Source organism: Falco peregrinus, chromosome 1 (genome assembly GCF_023634155.1).
Source record: "Falco peregrinus isolate bFalPer1 chromosome 1, bFalPer1.pri, whole genome shotgun sequence".
NCBI classification, from domain to species: domain Eukaryota; kingdom Metazoa; phylum Chordata; class Aves; order Falconiformes; family Falconidae; genus Falco; species Falco peregrinus.
Window position 1 is genome coordinate 24,283,413 of NC_073721.1, and position 17,966 is coordinate 24,301,378.

The following is a 17,966-nucleotide window of genomic DNA, read 5'->3' on the forward strand; positions in this document are numbered from 1 at the left end:
TATGTTTGGAAACTATTTCTGTGTTTGTCTGCTCCATCACTTTCCCAGGAACAGAGGTGAGGCTGACAAGCTTTCTTCCCTAGGTCCTCATTCTTACCCTTCTTGAAGTTAGGAGTCTTTAGGGACCTCCCCCAGTCACCATGTCTTTTCAAAGATTATCAAGAGTAGCCTCATGCATTGGCCAGCTCCCTCAGCATGTGTGGATGCATCTCATCAGGTCCCATGGACTTGGGTATATCCATTTTCTTTAAAAGTTCCCTAACCTGATCATCCTCTACTGAGAAGTATTCCTTGCTCCAGGCTTTCCCACTGGCTTCAGGGGCTAGGGAATGATGAAGACAAATCTTAACAGTAAATTCTGAGGTGAAGAAGGCATTGAGTACCTTGGCCTTTTTGATGCCCTTTGTTATCAGGTCTCTTGCTCATTTCAGTAGTGTGCCCGTATTTCCCCTGGTCTTCATGTTGTTGTTGACATGCCTGAAAAAGTCCTTCTTGTTGCCCTTCACAGCTCCCACCAGATTCAACTCCAGGTGTGCTTCAACTTTACTAAGTCCATTCCTGTATGATCAAACAGTTTCTTTATATTCTTCCTAGGTCACCTGTCTCTGCTTCCACTTCTTCTATGCTTCCTTTTTAGGTATGAGCTTTGTCAGGAGCAGCTTGTTCATCCATTCCAGGGGTCCTCAAACTACAGCCCACGGGACAGATACAGCCCCCCAGGGTCCTCAATCTGGCCCCCGGTATTTACAGACACACCCCCCACCCCCCACCCCCTGCCGGGGGTGTGTGGGGGGGAAACCAAGCAGCCGCAGATGGCTGCCTGCCACTTCATCCGCGCGCTGGCCCCCTGGTTAAAAAGTTTGAGGACCCCTGCTCCATGCAGTCCTCCTGCTACCTTTGCTTCATTTCCTGCAGGTGGGGGAGGCCTGTTCTTGAGCTTGGAGGAAGTAATCCTTGAAAATCAACGAGATATCCTAGACTTCTCTCCAGGATCGTATCCCATGATACCTTCAGAGCATCTGTCCTACAGATAGTCATTGTGACCTCAGGCAAGTTACTTGATGCTCAATACCTCAGATTCCTCCTTTACAAAAAATAACAATAATCTTTCCCTACCTCAAGGCTGCATCATGATGGTAAAATATGTTGGTCATAAAGCACTAATAGAAGCCCCAGATATGTCTGACAGAAATAAGTCAGAAAAAAAACCCCACAACTTAATCAGATCTTAGATCTTAAAACTTTTTCTGTTGTAAGCAGTTTTGGCAGCAAGATCCACTCCCAACTTACTTTAGCTCTACTCTGTGTCAGTTTCTATATCCCACAAGTATAACCTCCGCTTGTGACACCTTTGCGTGGGGTAAGGCTAACCAGCACCTCCTCATAGATGATTTATGCATCCCCTAGTCCTGTGAAGATATTTGAACTCATAACCCCCCCATCATCTTTGTCTTCCTCTTCTCTTGGTTCAGGCCCATCACCCAGCATGAGACACCACCAAAGAGCAAACACTGATAAGCAGCATCAGGCGCCAGCTGTCTGTGCAGAGATAACAGCTCATCATGACAGGCACAACAAACACCCAGCATGACTCCCCACACACCTGTGGGAGCTTGCACAAGGGAAGCTCACCCTGCTGCCTAGTGAAGGGGCTCCTCCTGGCCCAGCCAGGAATCCTACTTGAGATTGTCACTCTGGGGGAGCTCTCCAGCAAGACAGGGAGCAGAATTCTTCTCTCTGTCTTCACACTGAGCAGAAAACAAGCCACCTCCCTCTTCTTCATTACTGTGGTATCTTAGCATTTTAAATTAACTGATGTGATTCTATGCTCATGATGCTCTTACTGGCAAATCCTCATCTTACAGGTGGAGAAATTAAACCTCAGACTGCCAAGACTTAACATCACATGCTAGCTCCTAAAGAGTCTGGCATCCTCATGGACATGCATCTAATACCAATATGTGGCCCTTCAAAACAGTCATGTTTTGCTGTCATCCAGATGTTATCTGAAAGACATTTACCCATCTAAAACAGGATCCTTGATTAGGCCTATGTAGGGCTATTCTTCCATTACCCATAATGACATTGAGTCACGTATTAAATTACACCGCAGAGACTTGTCCCCTAGTTTGCAGCTCTCCCCTAATGCAAGACATGGTCTGCACAGGGCCCCAGTTGTCAGTAAAAACATTCTCTGCACTGTTTTGCTCACAGAAAAAATAAGCCACATATCATGGTTTATATATATCTGGAGAATAGAACTGGAATTAATGATAGTAGAGTGGCTCCCTCAGTGGACCCTTCATCAGAGCCCACCAGTTAAAAAGTTACTATTTTTCCCGAATGGAGAAACCACTGCTGGAGCTCTTGCAGCACAATTACTTTGCACAGGGTAAAGTGCTCTGTGTTTACCTTAAGGAAGTACATCTCTTCCCTTCCAACTGCTTCACCTTCCCTCCATGCAGAACTGATGAAAGACTGAGATGAGGAGGAGCAGAAATTAGGGAAAAGTAGTGGAGAAATAAAGGGGCAGTGACACGCATTTCTGGCAGAGGAGCAAGGAACTGCTCATGGGAAGAAAGAATATGTAAACGGGAGAAAACAAATACAAACATAAAACAAGATTAACACAGAATGATTCTGTCCTCATGCAGTGTTGGTCATGTGCTGGGCTGTGAGAGAGAGTAATGCCACTCGGCTTTCAACTCAGGCACCAAACCCCTCAACTTTTGTACCTCATGTCCAAAAAATACCATCTTAGACATTTTACATTTTTCTTCTGATGCAAGACAAAAATGAGTAAGACATGACAACTGAGGAGGAGTAGATGGAAAGGGATTTCCTCGAAGTAGCTCTATTTCTGAGACTAGAAGTACAGCCCCACTGTACACGTACAGAATGAGGAATGACCTCCTCTCCCCCCACCTACACCAAACATTTCCAACACATCACCCTTCAGAGGACACTGGCGGGCTGACTCTCACCCAAGCCCACAGCCACAAACCCTTTGCATTTAGCACTGTGGCACTGCTGTGAACACTCCATATTAAAGAGCAGCTGCAGAACAATGTGACTGTAGGGTACAGAGGATTCTCCAGATAAACTGTTAGTGGTGTAAACTCAGAACAAAATTTATTCGTCACAGAGGTAAGAAGGATCATAGTGAACAGTATGAATCACCCTCTGTCAGAATGTGCTCCAAACCTCACTTTTATCAAGCCACTGTGACTAACTGTTCTTAAAGACATAAGTAAAACATACAGAGCACTCTTAAATCTCAGTTTACAAAATCTTCTGCTCTGAATGAGATGGACTAGACTCAAGAATTCAGGAGCCTGAAACTCAGGGAAACTTGTTAGAAATTATTTTCCCCATAAACATCATAGTTGTTCTTCAAAAGACTTAAGAACTCTAGGATTTTATTTTAAGGCCACATTTGATGTGTATTTCAAAGCACACATTCCATATGTTTTTAAGCCTGAATGTATCTCCTATTAATAATTCAGGTTCCTCAGCAACTTTGGAGAGTTTTCTGTTTTATTTTAAGAAGCCTTTGCTGTTCACCTTTAAACACAGTTCATGTGCCCGCATCAACATGTAAGAAGATACCCTCAACCTTTTAGATTTATGTTTCTTCAATACATCAGCAAAGATTAAAGTGTGGCTAAGCCTCCCCTTTTATCTTGGTGTAATTCATTTTTACACCATATCAACCTTCTCCAGGGCTGGATATTTACATATTAATAATGAAGCCTGCTTTCTAATTCCTTCCCCTGTCCCTTTAGCTTCATATATTAAAAAGTGTCGATAGATAAGATTTGGCTTTCCAATTAGTGGTGGTAGCAAAGCAGAGTTCAAATTATTCAATTAAAACACAGAGGCAGCTATGTTTACTGTCCTCCCACATTTGAGCTAAGCTGGGATTTCACTCTGAGAAATTGCCCTGCTCTGATTCTGGTGGAGGAGGAGTAGGTTTGATCATTTTCCCAAGCTGGCTAAAACTATTTGGAAAAAAAGCTTGAGTATCTTAACTATTTCCTGGTTATTGACATTCCTGTACTTTATGAAGTTCAAAGAGACTGAGGATGCAGCTCCATGGTTTCTTTAACCCAATTTATGTTTAGGTTGAAGTCAGAATGAACAACCATGCCCTCTTCCATCCCATCATCTCTCCTTCACCCCATCGTCTCTCCCCAATGTCTTCATTGTGCTGGAACTACTAGTACTACAGCTGCATGGTTAGCAGGGTTGGGAGTAGTGTGTAGCCCGTCCACCTACACACTAATCCTCCCTCCTTTTTTTTCCTGCCAGGTCATTTCCTACTGCACAGCTGCATAACCACTAGTATTAGCACAATGAAACATATGGGAACACATGGATGCAAGGTAGGAAAAGACCAGACCTGACAGCAGCTAGCACTTCAGTCAGCCTAGAGAAGCGATGAAACCATAGCATAAGAACCTGTTCAGGCAACTTAGACTGCAAAGCAGACATAGCCAAGCTAGCTTTAGATTGATGCATTTGAGTATTAGGGAAGAGAGCTCAGGCCAGGCTGAGTGCCCAGGATGCACCCATGTTCTTGGGTAGTTTTTATCCACAGAGAGAAGAAAAACATCAACACACAATTGTATTTCTTACCAGCCCTGCAAATGGCAGTGTTTCTCCTCTACAGGGCTTAAGCCAGCTCTCACCAACAGCCAAAGCAGCCTTTACACTGACATTGATGGAACTAAATCAAATCTGCAGTGTGTGAAAACAGCAATGAATATCAGCTGCTGTATTTCCCCCCTGCACTGCTGTATTGCCCGCTGCACTGACCTGCTCCCACATCCTCATGATTTCATTCTGTGTTTTTTGATATTTCATAAGGCCCCAGTTCCTGGAATCAAATGTAAGAATAAGAGTATCTGCCTCATTATAGGAAAAACAAAATGTTATCTGATAGCTTTGCAGAGAAGTTTAGAGGTACGGAAAAAGAGCAGATTAATTTGGACAATACTGCCCCCATAAAGAAACAAAAAAGAAATCCATCCCCAACTTTATGCCATTCTAGTGTTTTTGTTTTTAAAATATTAAGATTTTTAGTTATTCATTATTTTAATACTTTAGAGAAGATGCTTGCTCTGGAGCTGTTTCAAGAGACTGACAAAACATGAACACTAACAAAAAAGAAGCCAAATTTGCACTGATAGCAGCAGTGCTGACAACATCATGCCCTGAGAGGCTGTTGCTGGAACGCGTACTATTTGTCATGACTGAATGTTTCCTTTTTCCTCACAGTATTTATTTGATGCACATAGCAAAGCTGTAAATAGACACTGTAAGATTCACTACAAATGGCCACAGAAGTACCATCTATGAGATTCTGAGACTTCTGATGGAGGAACTGCAGGGACCTGCACTGAGCTCAAATTCTAGAAGACTCCTCACTGCGGGCTGGACTTCAGAAGGAAAGCAAAACTAGCACATACTTGTGTCTGAGAGGAAATAATAGTAGACCAGTTTCTACTAGTGAAAAGGGCTTGTTCTGCCCGCAGCACAACAGCATTGTGTGCAACCTCTCAGAATCAGGTACAAACTGCCTTTTGTACATACACTCTTTCTGCTAAGTGAAAGAAGGACCCAGGAAAAAAATTACATCACCACTAGAGATTACATCTCCTCCATACAAAACAAATGCTGTCACACAGAGACGCAAAACTGTGTCACTGGAAAGAAAAAAAACCAGAAACCCCGAGGTAAAAGTTACTAACAAACACAGGATCTTCTCAGTGACCTTATGGTATTTGAGCCTCCCTCAATTGCATCAAGGTCACTTTTCCCTCCCTTAGAACCATGAAAACTAATATCTTCATTTCAGCATAATGAAGCAAAAGTGCCTTTATCTGGCACTTTTTTATCTCTACCTGTCCAAAGAGGTTGATACCACTATTTGCATGAATTCCATCAGTACCACACAAGTCATTTCAAATCGTAGAGTGTCCAGTACCAAGCCAGTAGCTGCTGTCACCAGCAGCGAACCCAGAAGAAAAAAATCTGTGAAACCTTGTTCTATGCTAAACTACAAAACCACCTCCTATCTTATCTACTGATTTGAGAATTTGAAGATTGTGGTATAATATCAACACCAAGAGTTTGGATTTTTTGTTCATTTTAACTTCAGGAATTGTCAACAGCTGTATTGTCTTACAGGTGTTCACTCAGCCTGACCCTGTTGTTATTCCTCAGGCTACATCCCCACCAAAGCCAGTAGATGTCTTCTCAACTGGGCCCTACATTAGGCAAGTGAAAAGTTTTGCTTCCTCTGGCTGTACGAAGGGTAAAAATGGGCATCTGCCCTTGTGGCAGAAAATTGAGATAGCTGGACATGATTCTTCAGGTCCATAAGGATAAGAAAGGTCCACAGAATAGTTCATAATTAGCTGTAAAAAAACTGAGTACTGATGATAGCAATATGTTTGTTATCACCACCCATTTGCAACTGAGCCAGTTATACAGTCTGGATGTGCCCTCCCCTCCCAATTCCCTTCCAATTTCTGGAAAAATAAAATAAATTAAGAATCAACCCAAACACCTTGCTGCAAAACACTTCAGACAATCCAGAGCTTATCTAGGCATCTTACTGATTTTACAGTGTTACACGTATCCTAGTATCACAAGAATATGTTTTACCTTGAGGCAAATGTTTTAATTTATGTGCGTGTGAGCTATTTGCAATACCTCCACCAAATGGAGCCCATATAACCCGTCGGATGGCTTTCACCCAATCTTCCATTTCATTCTGGGAATTAGCCATGAGCAGGAAAGCCTCGTGATTGACAGGCATCTTGTCCCGGTCCCCTGCACCACCTGAAAGACGGAATAAAAATCTCTTTTAGCATCCATTTCAGAAGAGAGCAATCAATGTTTAAAACCACCAGAAGTCTGAGGTAAAAATGATTGAATTATTATTTGAATCGAGCAGTTTTACACACAGTTCCTACTCAACACCCACAAAGCACAGGCTGGTAGAAGAACAAAGCAGAAGTGCAAATTGTACATTTCCAGTGTAGAAAGCTGGAGATGCACTTCTTGTCCCAGCAATAAGTGAAACCACAGGCTGTAAGACCCTACAGGAAGAGTACAAAATGAATTCCATGCACCTGTGCTGAGCTATTGAGAAATTATTACTGAAAAGAGGGACCAAGTGAATCATAAGACATTTTAGTGCTTGAGATGCAGAAGTCGGAAGATCACCTACTTTCTTTCAGTCCCTGGGAATCTCTAGTCTCAATATAGAAAAAGAGACCCATTCTGATTTTTGATCCAATTCAGAAGGAACATTTTGGAGAGAAGTTAACACTTGGGGATATGAATCTAACTCTCCCACTTGAAATAAGAACTTTAGGAGCTATTAATGTTGAGCTAATGCTTAACAGCTATTAACCAGAATGTCAAATGCACAGAATACCATGTATTCTGCACTTAAGCTGTCATATACCTCTGTCACTTGTGGATACTCCAAGGCTTACAACATTTTCACCCTTCTTTTCCCTTTTCCTTTTTAGATCAGCATTCCTTTCAGTCACTTTAATTCTTCCCCTCACCCCTTGTTGTATATTCCAGAGCTAGATACAACCTAATGAGGGCAACATAAATACATAAAAGCTTTATTAGAGCAGCCTCTGTATAAAAAAGGCTACTAATCCTGTCCAACACAGCAGCTGCAGCACTAGTGGCACGGAGTTTCTCCATCACCATGGAAACTGCCTTTGGCTTTGCTACAGAGATAACATCTTAGCCCTTGTGTTGCTGTCATTGCCATGCTTACATGGCTTTCAGTACCTACTGGCAAGCTAAAGCTGCCAGGCTGCACTGAGCAGCTGAGATTGCCTGTCCATGGAATTCAGAGATAAGAGTAGGACGATGGTATGCAGTGGTTTCTGCAGAACTGATTTAGCATACACAGAATGTGCTTCCTAAATCCTTGCTAATCTGGGGAAAAGAGCAAGCTGGGAGCTGCCCGCAAGCCAAGGAAGTACTTTTTCTTGCTATTAATTGTTTCCTGGCCTAGACATACTCATGGATCATATGCTGATTTGCAAAGCAAAGGGTGAAAAATGAGATGTGTTGGGAAGGATTTTGTGGCTTTCTTAGAAGCAATTCACTGAACTGGGAAACTGAGGCAATCTTTCAGTAAAGAAGAGAGACAACAGCTATCTGGGACTAGACATGCGGCTTAAGAAACAAAAGTAATGATGCTTGTTCCCTACAGGAATCCAAATTCTGCTTCTTTCCTCATAGTAACCTCTCAGACAGCCTCCCATTTTTAATTTACTGAATGATTTGTATTCTTTAAGATACATGAAGCAGAACAGCTCTCTAGCTCAAGGCTAGGATGCAGGCATCTGAATAGATCAATGCTCCACCATGACCCACTGCAAGGAGGACACACTTCATCCTTTGCATACAGAACTGTCAGAGCAGGAAATTACAGTCTGTGAAACTCCTGTCAAAGACTAATTCTTTTACCAACATACTCAGCCTCATGGTAAAAGCAGAGGCCATGAGGTCGTTCTGGTACCTTACCTGGCAGACCTATTGCCATGCCTTTTCACAACCAAATGTATTACAGGAAATATAGCAAGAAAGGCTTTTCACAGCCCTTAGCACACATCAGAAACATGGGTTCAGGATCTGTCATCTGGTAGATAGATGGCCTGAGCTCAAGCTAGCTCTTTAAAGGAATGCAACAGTCTCAAAAAAATATGTACTCTATAGGTCACACCACCACCTAACAACTGAGCTTGGTCAAGGTAAAACCCAGATCCTGTTCTTAAATTTAAAGTGATCCAGCCGAGATCTTGCCCATCTCAAGCCATGAAGGACAAGGGACCAGAATTTTAGTTTAGAATTAAGTACAGACTGCAAGTTTAGTCAGAACAGTTGAACCAACCCATACAAAGATTGCCATATAAAGCCTAATAAGCAGGGAAGGATGAAGATGACTTCTTACTGGACATCTGCAGAAATGGTGTCTCAGCATCTTCCTACTGAATCACTGTGCCACAGAGACATGACAACTTCCCTTCCCCTAAGGTGTTACTTTGGACCAGCCAACTGCCTTCTAAACCTTTGTGGGCCTTTTTCATGCAGGCATTTAGGGAAAAAAACATTTATATGTGAAGTCTGTAAAAACAGGATGGGAAAAAGATTCTTGTATATACTAGACCTGAGACTCTGCCAAAAACTACATACAGCTCCTCTGTGGTTGGCTTTCCCCACTGAAACTTTAAATAGGAGCAAGGTCATGACCCTACAAAGCTGCCTGTGGGAGATCCAGTAGTGACTATCACATAAATACAAGCAAATGAAGACAACTCCACACAGAGGCTAGCTTAGAAACAGGAATGCACTTCAGAATTGCTTCTTAGAGAAAGCCTATGTTAGCATGACATGAATATGCAGTGGCAGAGCATGCAGACCCAACTATAAGGTATTTATTTTAAATAACATTTTAATCATGTTCCTTTTCACACGTCTGGCTCCTTTCACTACATCCTTGAAGCAACAAGCAGAACTAGAGTTCCCTAAAGGGCAGAGTTCAGACATGTGTCTCTATGTTGTTGTAATATTCAACAGGTTTTGAGTCTTACTAAACACAAGAATGAGAAACAGCTAAATTCAAATACTTAGATCTTAAAAAAAACCCAAGGAAACAACACCACATACACCTTCAGAAGTCTAGAATTTTGCCTGAAATTCACAGATGCTTTCTTTTCTGGGCGAAGACCCAAACAGGATCTTGTTATGGGTCTCAGATTAGAGTTGGCAATGCAATGTTGTACCAATTCAAACACCCTAGTCTTCAGGAATTATTTTAGGAAAACAATTTTAAACTTTCTTGCGTAGAAACACTTGGGTACAGAATTTTAGTTTTGCCTCTCACAGCAACATGAAATTCACATTCAGATACTGCATTCAAATCTCTTCTCTGCCACTAACAGAGCTCCAGCCCTTACTATGGTTGTCATTAAGACTAACCCTGAAGTGCACAAGTGCTGCTTCTACTGTTTGAATCAAACGGTGCTCTGGCTACTCAGCACTGTAATGGGGAGGAACACTCTGCTAAAGATTTTAAACACAGGCAAGGGCTTTTTATTCCCTTGAAGAGAGCTTCTCACTCATCTTTAATCCAGGTCCCATACAAGAGACTGGACCTCAGAGACCAACTGTGTGTAGCTCAGGATTGCCATGGGAACACACTCCAGTCCTTCTGCTCAAAGCTATTTTCACCTCCAGACCAGAGGAAAAATAAAACTGTCTGCAAACACAGAGTGCAAGCACCTCAATAGACGTGGCAGAAGCAGGGGTCTTAACTTTGGGATGAATAGTCCATTTGCTTCAGCATTAACTTATGACCAGAGGATCCTGCATTCAGTCACCTGCTCTGCTGCAGATTTCCAGTGCATGTTGGTCAAGATGCACTGGATTCCACCCCATCCATAAAGCAAGTTGGCAGCACTATTTGCCTCCTTCCCAAGTGTACAGAAACCAAACAACTTCAAGACTGGGAAAGGTGACAGCAACAGCAACCACACAAGTACATACAATAAATGTAACAGCCTATAAAGATTAAGAGACTTGTTTTGTTACTGCTCACCATCAAAAGGGCTGCAGATCCCAGCTGACTTCAATGCTTTGCCACCTCTTTCTCCAGGTACCTTTTCCAAGTTGCTCTGTATACACTGGTAGGTATTTTTGCCTTGAGGGAACAGCATAGCTCCAGGCCTCTAACTGCATTGCACAAATGCTCTCTCTCCCAGGCCCAGACTAGTTAAAGCTAGCAGAATTGCTCTCATATGCCGTCTGCTCATGTGGTTTGTGCAACTGCATTTCATATGGCCTCACAGCCATCTGCTGCTGATGTCAGCTGTATTGCATTCACCTCAGAGTAACGTGCCATCTCCTAATCCTTAGTAACAGCCCTCCTTTCAGCTCGCCCCCATGCTCCACGACAGGGAAAATTAAATACTGAAAGACTGGGGGCTGAGTGACTTGCTGAAGGTCAGATGGAGTGCTGCAACAGCAGCAGGACCTTATGTACTGAAAATTCTTCCTCTTTTGATCATCCTTAGTCTAACATGCATTCACTGGAAAATGCAAAGCATAAGGCTGCCATTATGCTACTTTTACTAGTCCCACCTTGTGTTCTTGTTCAAAGAACCTGTAACACATTCAGTTGCATCTCTCCCTTTATACACCTGTTTCCAATGAGGAAATGTTGGATTTTTTTGTTTGTCTTGAACTTCATTCACACAAACTTCACCTTCTTAAGATCCACATTTGTGAAACCAAGCCTTAGATCCCCTTTGTCTGTATGGAAACAGAAGTTCAGGGAGAACAGGACTGGACTTCCGAGTAGATGTTCCTGCCCCATTGCATGTAGAAGGAGGAACCCTTCTACTTTCAAGTAAAGCTGCTGTCAGACTTTGCTGAAGTTGGCAGGGGTTTTTTTTGTTGGTTTTTTTTTTTTTTTTCCCAGATCATTTCCCTTCCCTCTACCCCCCCATCTGGTTTGCCTTTTGCCCATTTCTTACATCATTCTGCTTACTGATGTGCTTGTGTGTTGCCATTATATGAACTCTAATGAAAATTTACACAACTGCAAATACTGGCACATGTGTATATATTTACATGTTTGTATTGCTTTGGTGTGGATAGTAGAGTGGTATTTTCAGTAAGAATGAAATTTAGTTGACCACATGCATGCTGCTGCAGCACACGGGGAGGCAAATGGCAGTTTAAGGCTGAATTATGAAAGGGGTGGCTGGTGGGTAACACAAGGCCCAGCTGACATGTTTGCCCTCAGTACTAAAGCAAGTAGTGACAGGAAGCCTTTGACTGCAGACAAGCAGTAACAAAAGATCTTGACAAATGGACAAAAATGAGCACCCACAGCTGAAAAAAAACTTGCAATGGTTCACCTTCCCTGATCTGCTTTTTATGATTGTCTTAAAGGTGAGTATCAGATGCAGGGCTCTGAGACCTCCCTGGTAATGAAAGAAGGTGAAAAATTATGTAGATTAATTCTGTCCAGACTAAGAGCAGCTCTACTGGGGAGAATCTTGCACAGCAGGGGAAAAAAAACCTCACCACCAAAACCCCAGTTTTGATCTTTGGATTATGAAAAGAGACAAAAGAAATATTAGTGAGTAAACAAAGGGTCATCAAGAGTGCTCAGAATAATCACTTGAAACCGACTCCCATTTCTCCATTCATTGCCTTTGACTCTGGCTAATACTGAACCTCTATCCTGAGCACTCTCTCCCCCAACCACAGCTTTCCCAGAGCCTGAATGCTGGAGATAGACCCTGTCTATCATACCTGAATCTTGGGTTAACCTGCCGTCAGCATGCAGTTTAAACTTTGCTACAACCAGTAACTACTGCTTTTCTGCTTTTTTTTCTGGGTGATCCTTTAACAAAAGGAGAAACTTGCTGTAAATACAAAACTGATCTTGAAATGCTCCATTTAAGCTATTTGAGAACAGAAAAAAACAGCAAGAAAAAATTCAAGTAGTCAAGGAGTGACAGATAAAAATAAGGAAAACTGACAAGATCTACAAGGGTATGATCTGATGAATTGAGCAGTACAGTAAACAGTGATGTGTGCTTGCCCTGATTTATGTATTTGTATCTATCTGTCCCCACCAACCCACCCATCTATATATGGGATATCCAAGCTGGAAGTTGATTTGGAAGCTGAGAGAGTAAACACATGATCATAACTTAAAAAGCTTATAAAATTTAGAAAAAATGAGGTTTGGCAATTGTCTGGAGAGCAAGTAAAAGAAACAAGCTTTCAATCAAAATAAACGTATTATGTTTCAGTTCCAGTGGACAACATAATGGCAATTTTACCTAAAGAAACATGCACTTTTGTAGGTGAGGGGTGTTTTATTTCCAGTTTGGAAGGGGCTTGAGGGGATTCTAACATTCAACTACCGTTTGATTGTGTCAATGAGGAAAGCGAAATCCTAAATACCTTTTAGTGTACTAAGTAAATTCATCTCATAAATTGGCACAGTTCAAATTTTCTTCAGGGAGGATTTACAAGCAAGCACTAAAATCTCATTGACTTTTCAGTCAAACATAAACGCCTAATTTCCTTAAACGCTTTTCAATCCACCAGCTTTAATGACAGTTACAAGTAGACGATGATCCAGTTTTCAATTAAAATACTTGCAGAGGATTTTCAGAAGTGCTTAAATGATTTTTAGAGTCCAAATCTTAGACCTCATCCCCGAGAATAAAGCAAAGGCAGGCAAACACTCCAAAGCCACTGCCACCTATAAACTAATCCAAAGGCCCTGTGATCTGCTGTCCCCTCCCATGCCTTCTGTGATTTCGGATACCATTGAAGTGCTTTAAAATAGCGCCAACAGTGACATTACATCTTAGAACTGTGGTTTCTTATGCAAAATTCTGACAAGACTTAACATGAAGAGGGGGACTACAGCTTCTCTGTACTGGTACATGGACTACAGAAAACCCTTAAAAAGGCTAGTGCTCTATTTTAGTTGTCAGGATGAAGTGTATGACTACTAAAACTATATGCAAGGAATGAAGATTTGGTTTAATATTTGGTCTTCTATACATAAAAATTGTATCAGGTTAGCCTGACTCTCCTGCCTGGAGATGCCTTTCCTGATAATATGTGAGCTGTATTACTCTAGACTTATCTATTAATTAAACTGAAGAACTGGTTAAGGCCACCAATCACTTCAAATAAACCAAAACCTTGAAAATAAACAAACCCATATTCCAAGTAGGCCACACACTGGTAAGTGATGTCACACTCCAGGAACCACAGCAAACAGAAAAAAAGATGCAAGATAAGAGGAAGGGAGAAAAACAATTTCAAGTACTCTTAAAGGAAAAGCAACTAGTGTTGCACATGAACTCCACCTTGAACCCCCTGTTTATAAAACCTGCTTACAGGTGTTCAGTGTTTTGTAATGTTTAAGTCTAAAAAAAAAAAAAATTCAGCTTAAGTAATGTACTTTATCTGCCTTAGGTTGAACTGTAAGAGAAGTTTCGGTAAAAAAGATTCAGTCATTTTTAAGTTACACTTCTGACATTAAAAACATATTTACTGTAATAGTACTCCAATGCTCTTGTGCCTTCTTGTTTTCAATGATGTGAAATTTCAGAGAGGAGACTACTGTGCTGCCTGGGATGTGGTACTCAATGTGAGCACAAAGTACAGTTTAACTTGGCTAAGGTGAATTCACAATGTGGGAAGGCCACTTTTACTACAGCAGCCCAATATTTAGGGTTGAGATAAGCCCAGACATAATATGCAACTATTTAGTACATTATTTTTTTTCAAGGACATAACATCTTCCTTGTACCAACACAGCTCAGACCCCATTCCCTTCAGCTTCTGCCCATGATTACTTTTGCCCTGTAAAAGGAACAGCCAGTAACAACAACCATGCTGCCTCCCTAACTAGAGAGGTTTCAGGAGCCTGCAAAACATGCCCCCAACTCCATATAGTATTCCTACAAGCAAGCTGTATTTTTGTTGCTTTGGGTTTTGTATCAGCTTCTACTAGCTAGCAGCAAGAGATGAAATCTCTCTAACATGGTCACAGCTAGTTTAGGATACCAGTAGAACTATTCCAAAGAAGAATCAATCAACAAACATTGGCAAAAGGAGCAACTATTGCACCAGCAGTTGCTAGAAGTTGCATGACAGCACTCCATCTCTGCTTTAACTTGTGCATTTTATCCCGAGTGTGAATTCTAGACTAGACTAGATATTTTATTCTAATTATGTCTAACATATGCCTCAGGGGTTAGACTGTCAAACAAGTGACAGTTTGCTCAATTAAACCCTTGTGGCTCTTGACTCAGTGTTTCCTGATAGGAGGTTACTGTGGAGACTGAACATGCTCACTTCAAAACCTAGATCATAACAGAGATAGAAGCAGCTTCTTAGGAGGAGCTGTCTGTGCAATGGCATGGTCACTACCTCTTATAGCAATATCTGCTGACAAAGCAGACAAATTTAGGGTATAGTGCTGCCTCTGCTGACACCAACAATGTTTTGCCTGGCAGGCAACAGGTATCTGCCATCTTGGCACCAGCTTCTCAATGGAAAAACAAAGTTCCTACTGGAAAAGAACCTGAAGATGTTGGGAGTTCAGGCATAGTTGCGGTTCAGCTCCTTCCATTTGCACAGACTTGAGCCCCAGAGCTCACAAAACTTTCCTTCAAAATCTGTCACCAGCTCTTAGGGAGCTGTTCAACTCATGAAATGTCTGTCTTGCAACGACCAAAGGACAACTTCTGTCCCTCTCTACAGGTGCACCAGGGAAAACAAAAACCATTTTTCCCCTCACAAAAGATGACCCTAACTCTGCATTAAAACTCAAATCTGTGGTGGTAGTAGCACGTGGGGATGACAAGAGGAAGAAAGAAATGGTTGCAGAACCTTTTCCCCAGCATATTCCATAGACAGCCTTGTACAAACAGTAGGCTGCTTTCCCTTATCCTTCTTTTTTCCACTCCAGAGAACTAACCCTTGCAGTCTTTCCTCAATGTATTTCAGATCTAGAAAGTTACAAGGAGCCTAGCCCTCAATAGTGATGAAGTGTGGAACTGTCTGGGCTACGTAGAGCTCCTGGTCATTTCACTGCCCTCTGGTTTGGCTGGAAAGGAAATGAATTTTTTCTCAGGCCAGCAGAAGCCACACACTCGCAGGGAGGTGATTCAGGCCAGCCTGCTGTGCTTGCGCCTACAAGACATACTGCAGGAAACATCTAAATTAAGGCAACTACGAATATGAGGGCACAATGAAAGTTACAAATGTATGTACAAGACTCAGAAAACAGTGGCACATCTGAGCAAAGCAGGCCACGTAGTTCCATGTGGCTCTCCAAAGCAGCAAGCGCTCAGTGATTCTGATGAATGTACCAAATTATATATTCCAACTGTGGTTATGTTGACACGCTATTATAAGGGAGGAAATTCCTTCCTGACCAAAGATGATGATACTTCATGCTTTGAAATATCTGAAAATGACTGGATAATTTTTACGCATTACCGTGCAACCACAAGCAATTTTCTAAGTTTCTTCAAATCTTCAACATTGACGACAAGAGTTGAGGGAAATTTTAAATCCTGACCACAGCATCAGAGTGGCAAAGTCTGATCTATTTTTCTTTGATAATTCTATGCTGGAGAGATAATATCCAACTTCTGCATTCCTCTGAAATTATTGTGCTCACATTTGCCAGGTCTGCTCACCAACAGGAATGAAGTGGTTCTCATGCCTTCTAAGTCTCTCTACAACTATCTTCTCCTCCTCCTCACCCCTCATAAGCCTGTTTTTTCCTTCCCCCTGCACCTAGTCTGCCATGAAACCGAAGACATCCTCACCGTATTTTTAAAAGACTATGTGTCTCCCATCTTAGCCAATGTTCTGGACTTTAAACTAGGGAGAATGGAAATTAAGCTGTCAGCTGCTACAGCTTAGGCTGTAGACACCAGAGCTTTCAGCTGAGCCTGAAAGACTCCAATTCTCTGTAGACTGAATATAGAGTTCTGCAGAAATTCAAGCCAACCAATTACAAACATTGTTATTTTCTTCAGTGAAATGACTGAAGCTTTACAAGCAGAGTTTTGGCAGCAGCAAATGAATGGACTATAATTAAGGACTCAACAGTTGCAGACTTTGCTTTTACAAAAATGAAGCTATTTGTTTCATTAATTCAGAAAAGGGATTGAAATGCAAAAGAAAATATACTGTAGGCCTTTGGCAAAACATTGACAAATTTGGAGAAAACCCTTATAAATGATGAGACAATGTGGATGGAAGTAATACTGATTGAAATGCAAACTTAAGAGCTCAGGGATATTCTGATACAAGTCCATACATACTCTTGTTATAGTTTGCACGGAATAGAGTTTTATAGAAGTCTCCTCCTGTATCCAGCTATACATTAGGTAATCAATGAATCTTCTAAACATAACTGTGTAACACATAGCACTCTTCATTATGTGAACAGTGCTTTTTGGCAGAAAGGAAAGTTCATACTTGTCACTTGGGCTCAGCACTGCAGCCGCTCAGAACACAACTGCAGATGGCTAATGTGCTCAAGGTTGGGCTGATGCAAAAAGTGGGGGCCTCGAGCCTTTGTGCTTTAGGACAACTGTCAGTGAACTGCTGGCAGAACAATGCTTAGAAAAATCAATTCTGATTCTCTCCACCCACTGGCAATTGGCAAATTCTTCCCAGTTAATAGCATTATCAAAAAATCCATGAAGGTTCCTTTTGATGTGGTTGTTCGTTAGCAGATGTAACCTCATTTTTCAGAAACATGCTGATTTAGATTAGATTTAAACAAGAAATGAAAAGAGCCTGTCAGGTAAACAAATTCTGAGAGATGTCTTCAGCTGGTGGACTTGTTCCCACTGAAATTCAAGGGAATGTTGCACAGGATGCTTTTCTCTGAGACTCAGTGGATTTCCCAGTGGAAGTCCTGCCTGCAGCATTCACTGCCATTATTCTATACTGAAATACTACAGCTGTACCCTCTTCTGTTGCATCCCATGCTTATATGTGTCCTCTGTGATAGGCCAAAGACCTGTACATGGGTAGTGTCTCTTCTGACAAGCTAAGATAGTCACCTTTACATGGTAGAGGCAGTCAATAAAGCTCAGGTGCGTATCATGAGAGGCCACAGCACAGTTCAGGATGACTACTTGTAGAAGTCCATTTATACTTTAAGACTATCAACAATTTTCATCACACACAACAGAACTGCCTCAAGCATTGCCTTGTAAGCTTCCACTCCCCACAGTGCAGGAAGCTCACCAGCACCAAAGCAATCAGCCACTGACCTGTTTCTGTCCAGCTCATCCAGACAACAGCAACCTGTTTCTGAGCTGGTATGACCTTTCCGGTCTGTACATCTC

The 17,966-nt window shown here is 41.8% G+C and overlaps 1 protein-coding gene across 10 annotated transcripts in view; it reads right to left on the minus strand.

Annotated features, from left to right (window-relative positions):
• ARHGAP22 (Rho GTPase activating protein 22) overlaps positions 1–17,966 on the minus strand; it is a 150,114-nt gene that overhangs the window by 36,907 nt on the left and 95,241 nt on the right. For 7 of the 10 annotated variants that reach the window (XR_008745405.1, XR_008745404.1, XR_008745389.1 and 4 more), the window contains one exon: positions 6,673–6,849. Coding sequence is in view for 7 of the 10 variants with exons in the window: in XM_055793559.1 (XP_055649534.1) it covers positions 6,673–6,849 (177 nt within the window). In the remaining 3 variants the exon portion in view is untranslated. Of the gene's footprint in view, positions 1–6,672; positions 6,850–10,642; positions 10,942–17,966 lie in introns of those variants that run through there. The other 3 variants (XM_055793564.1, XM_055793563.1, XM_055793560.1) reach the window with 3 other exon arrangements.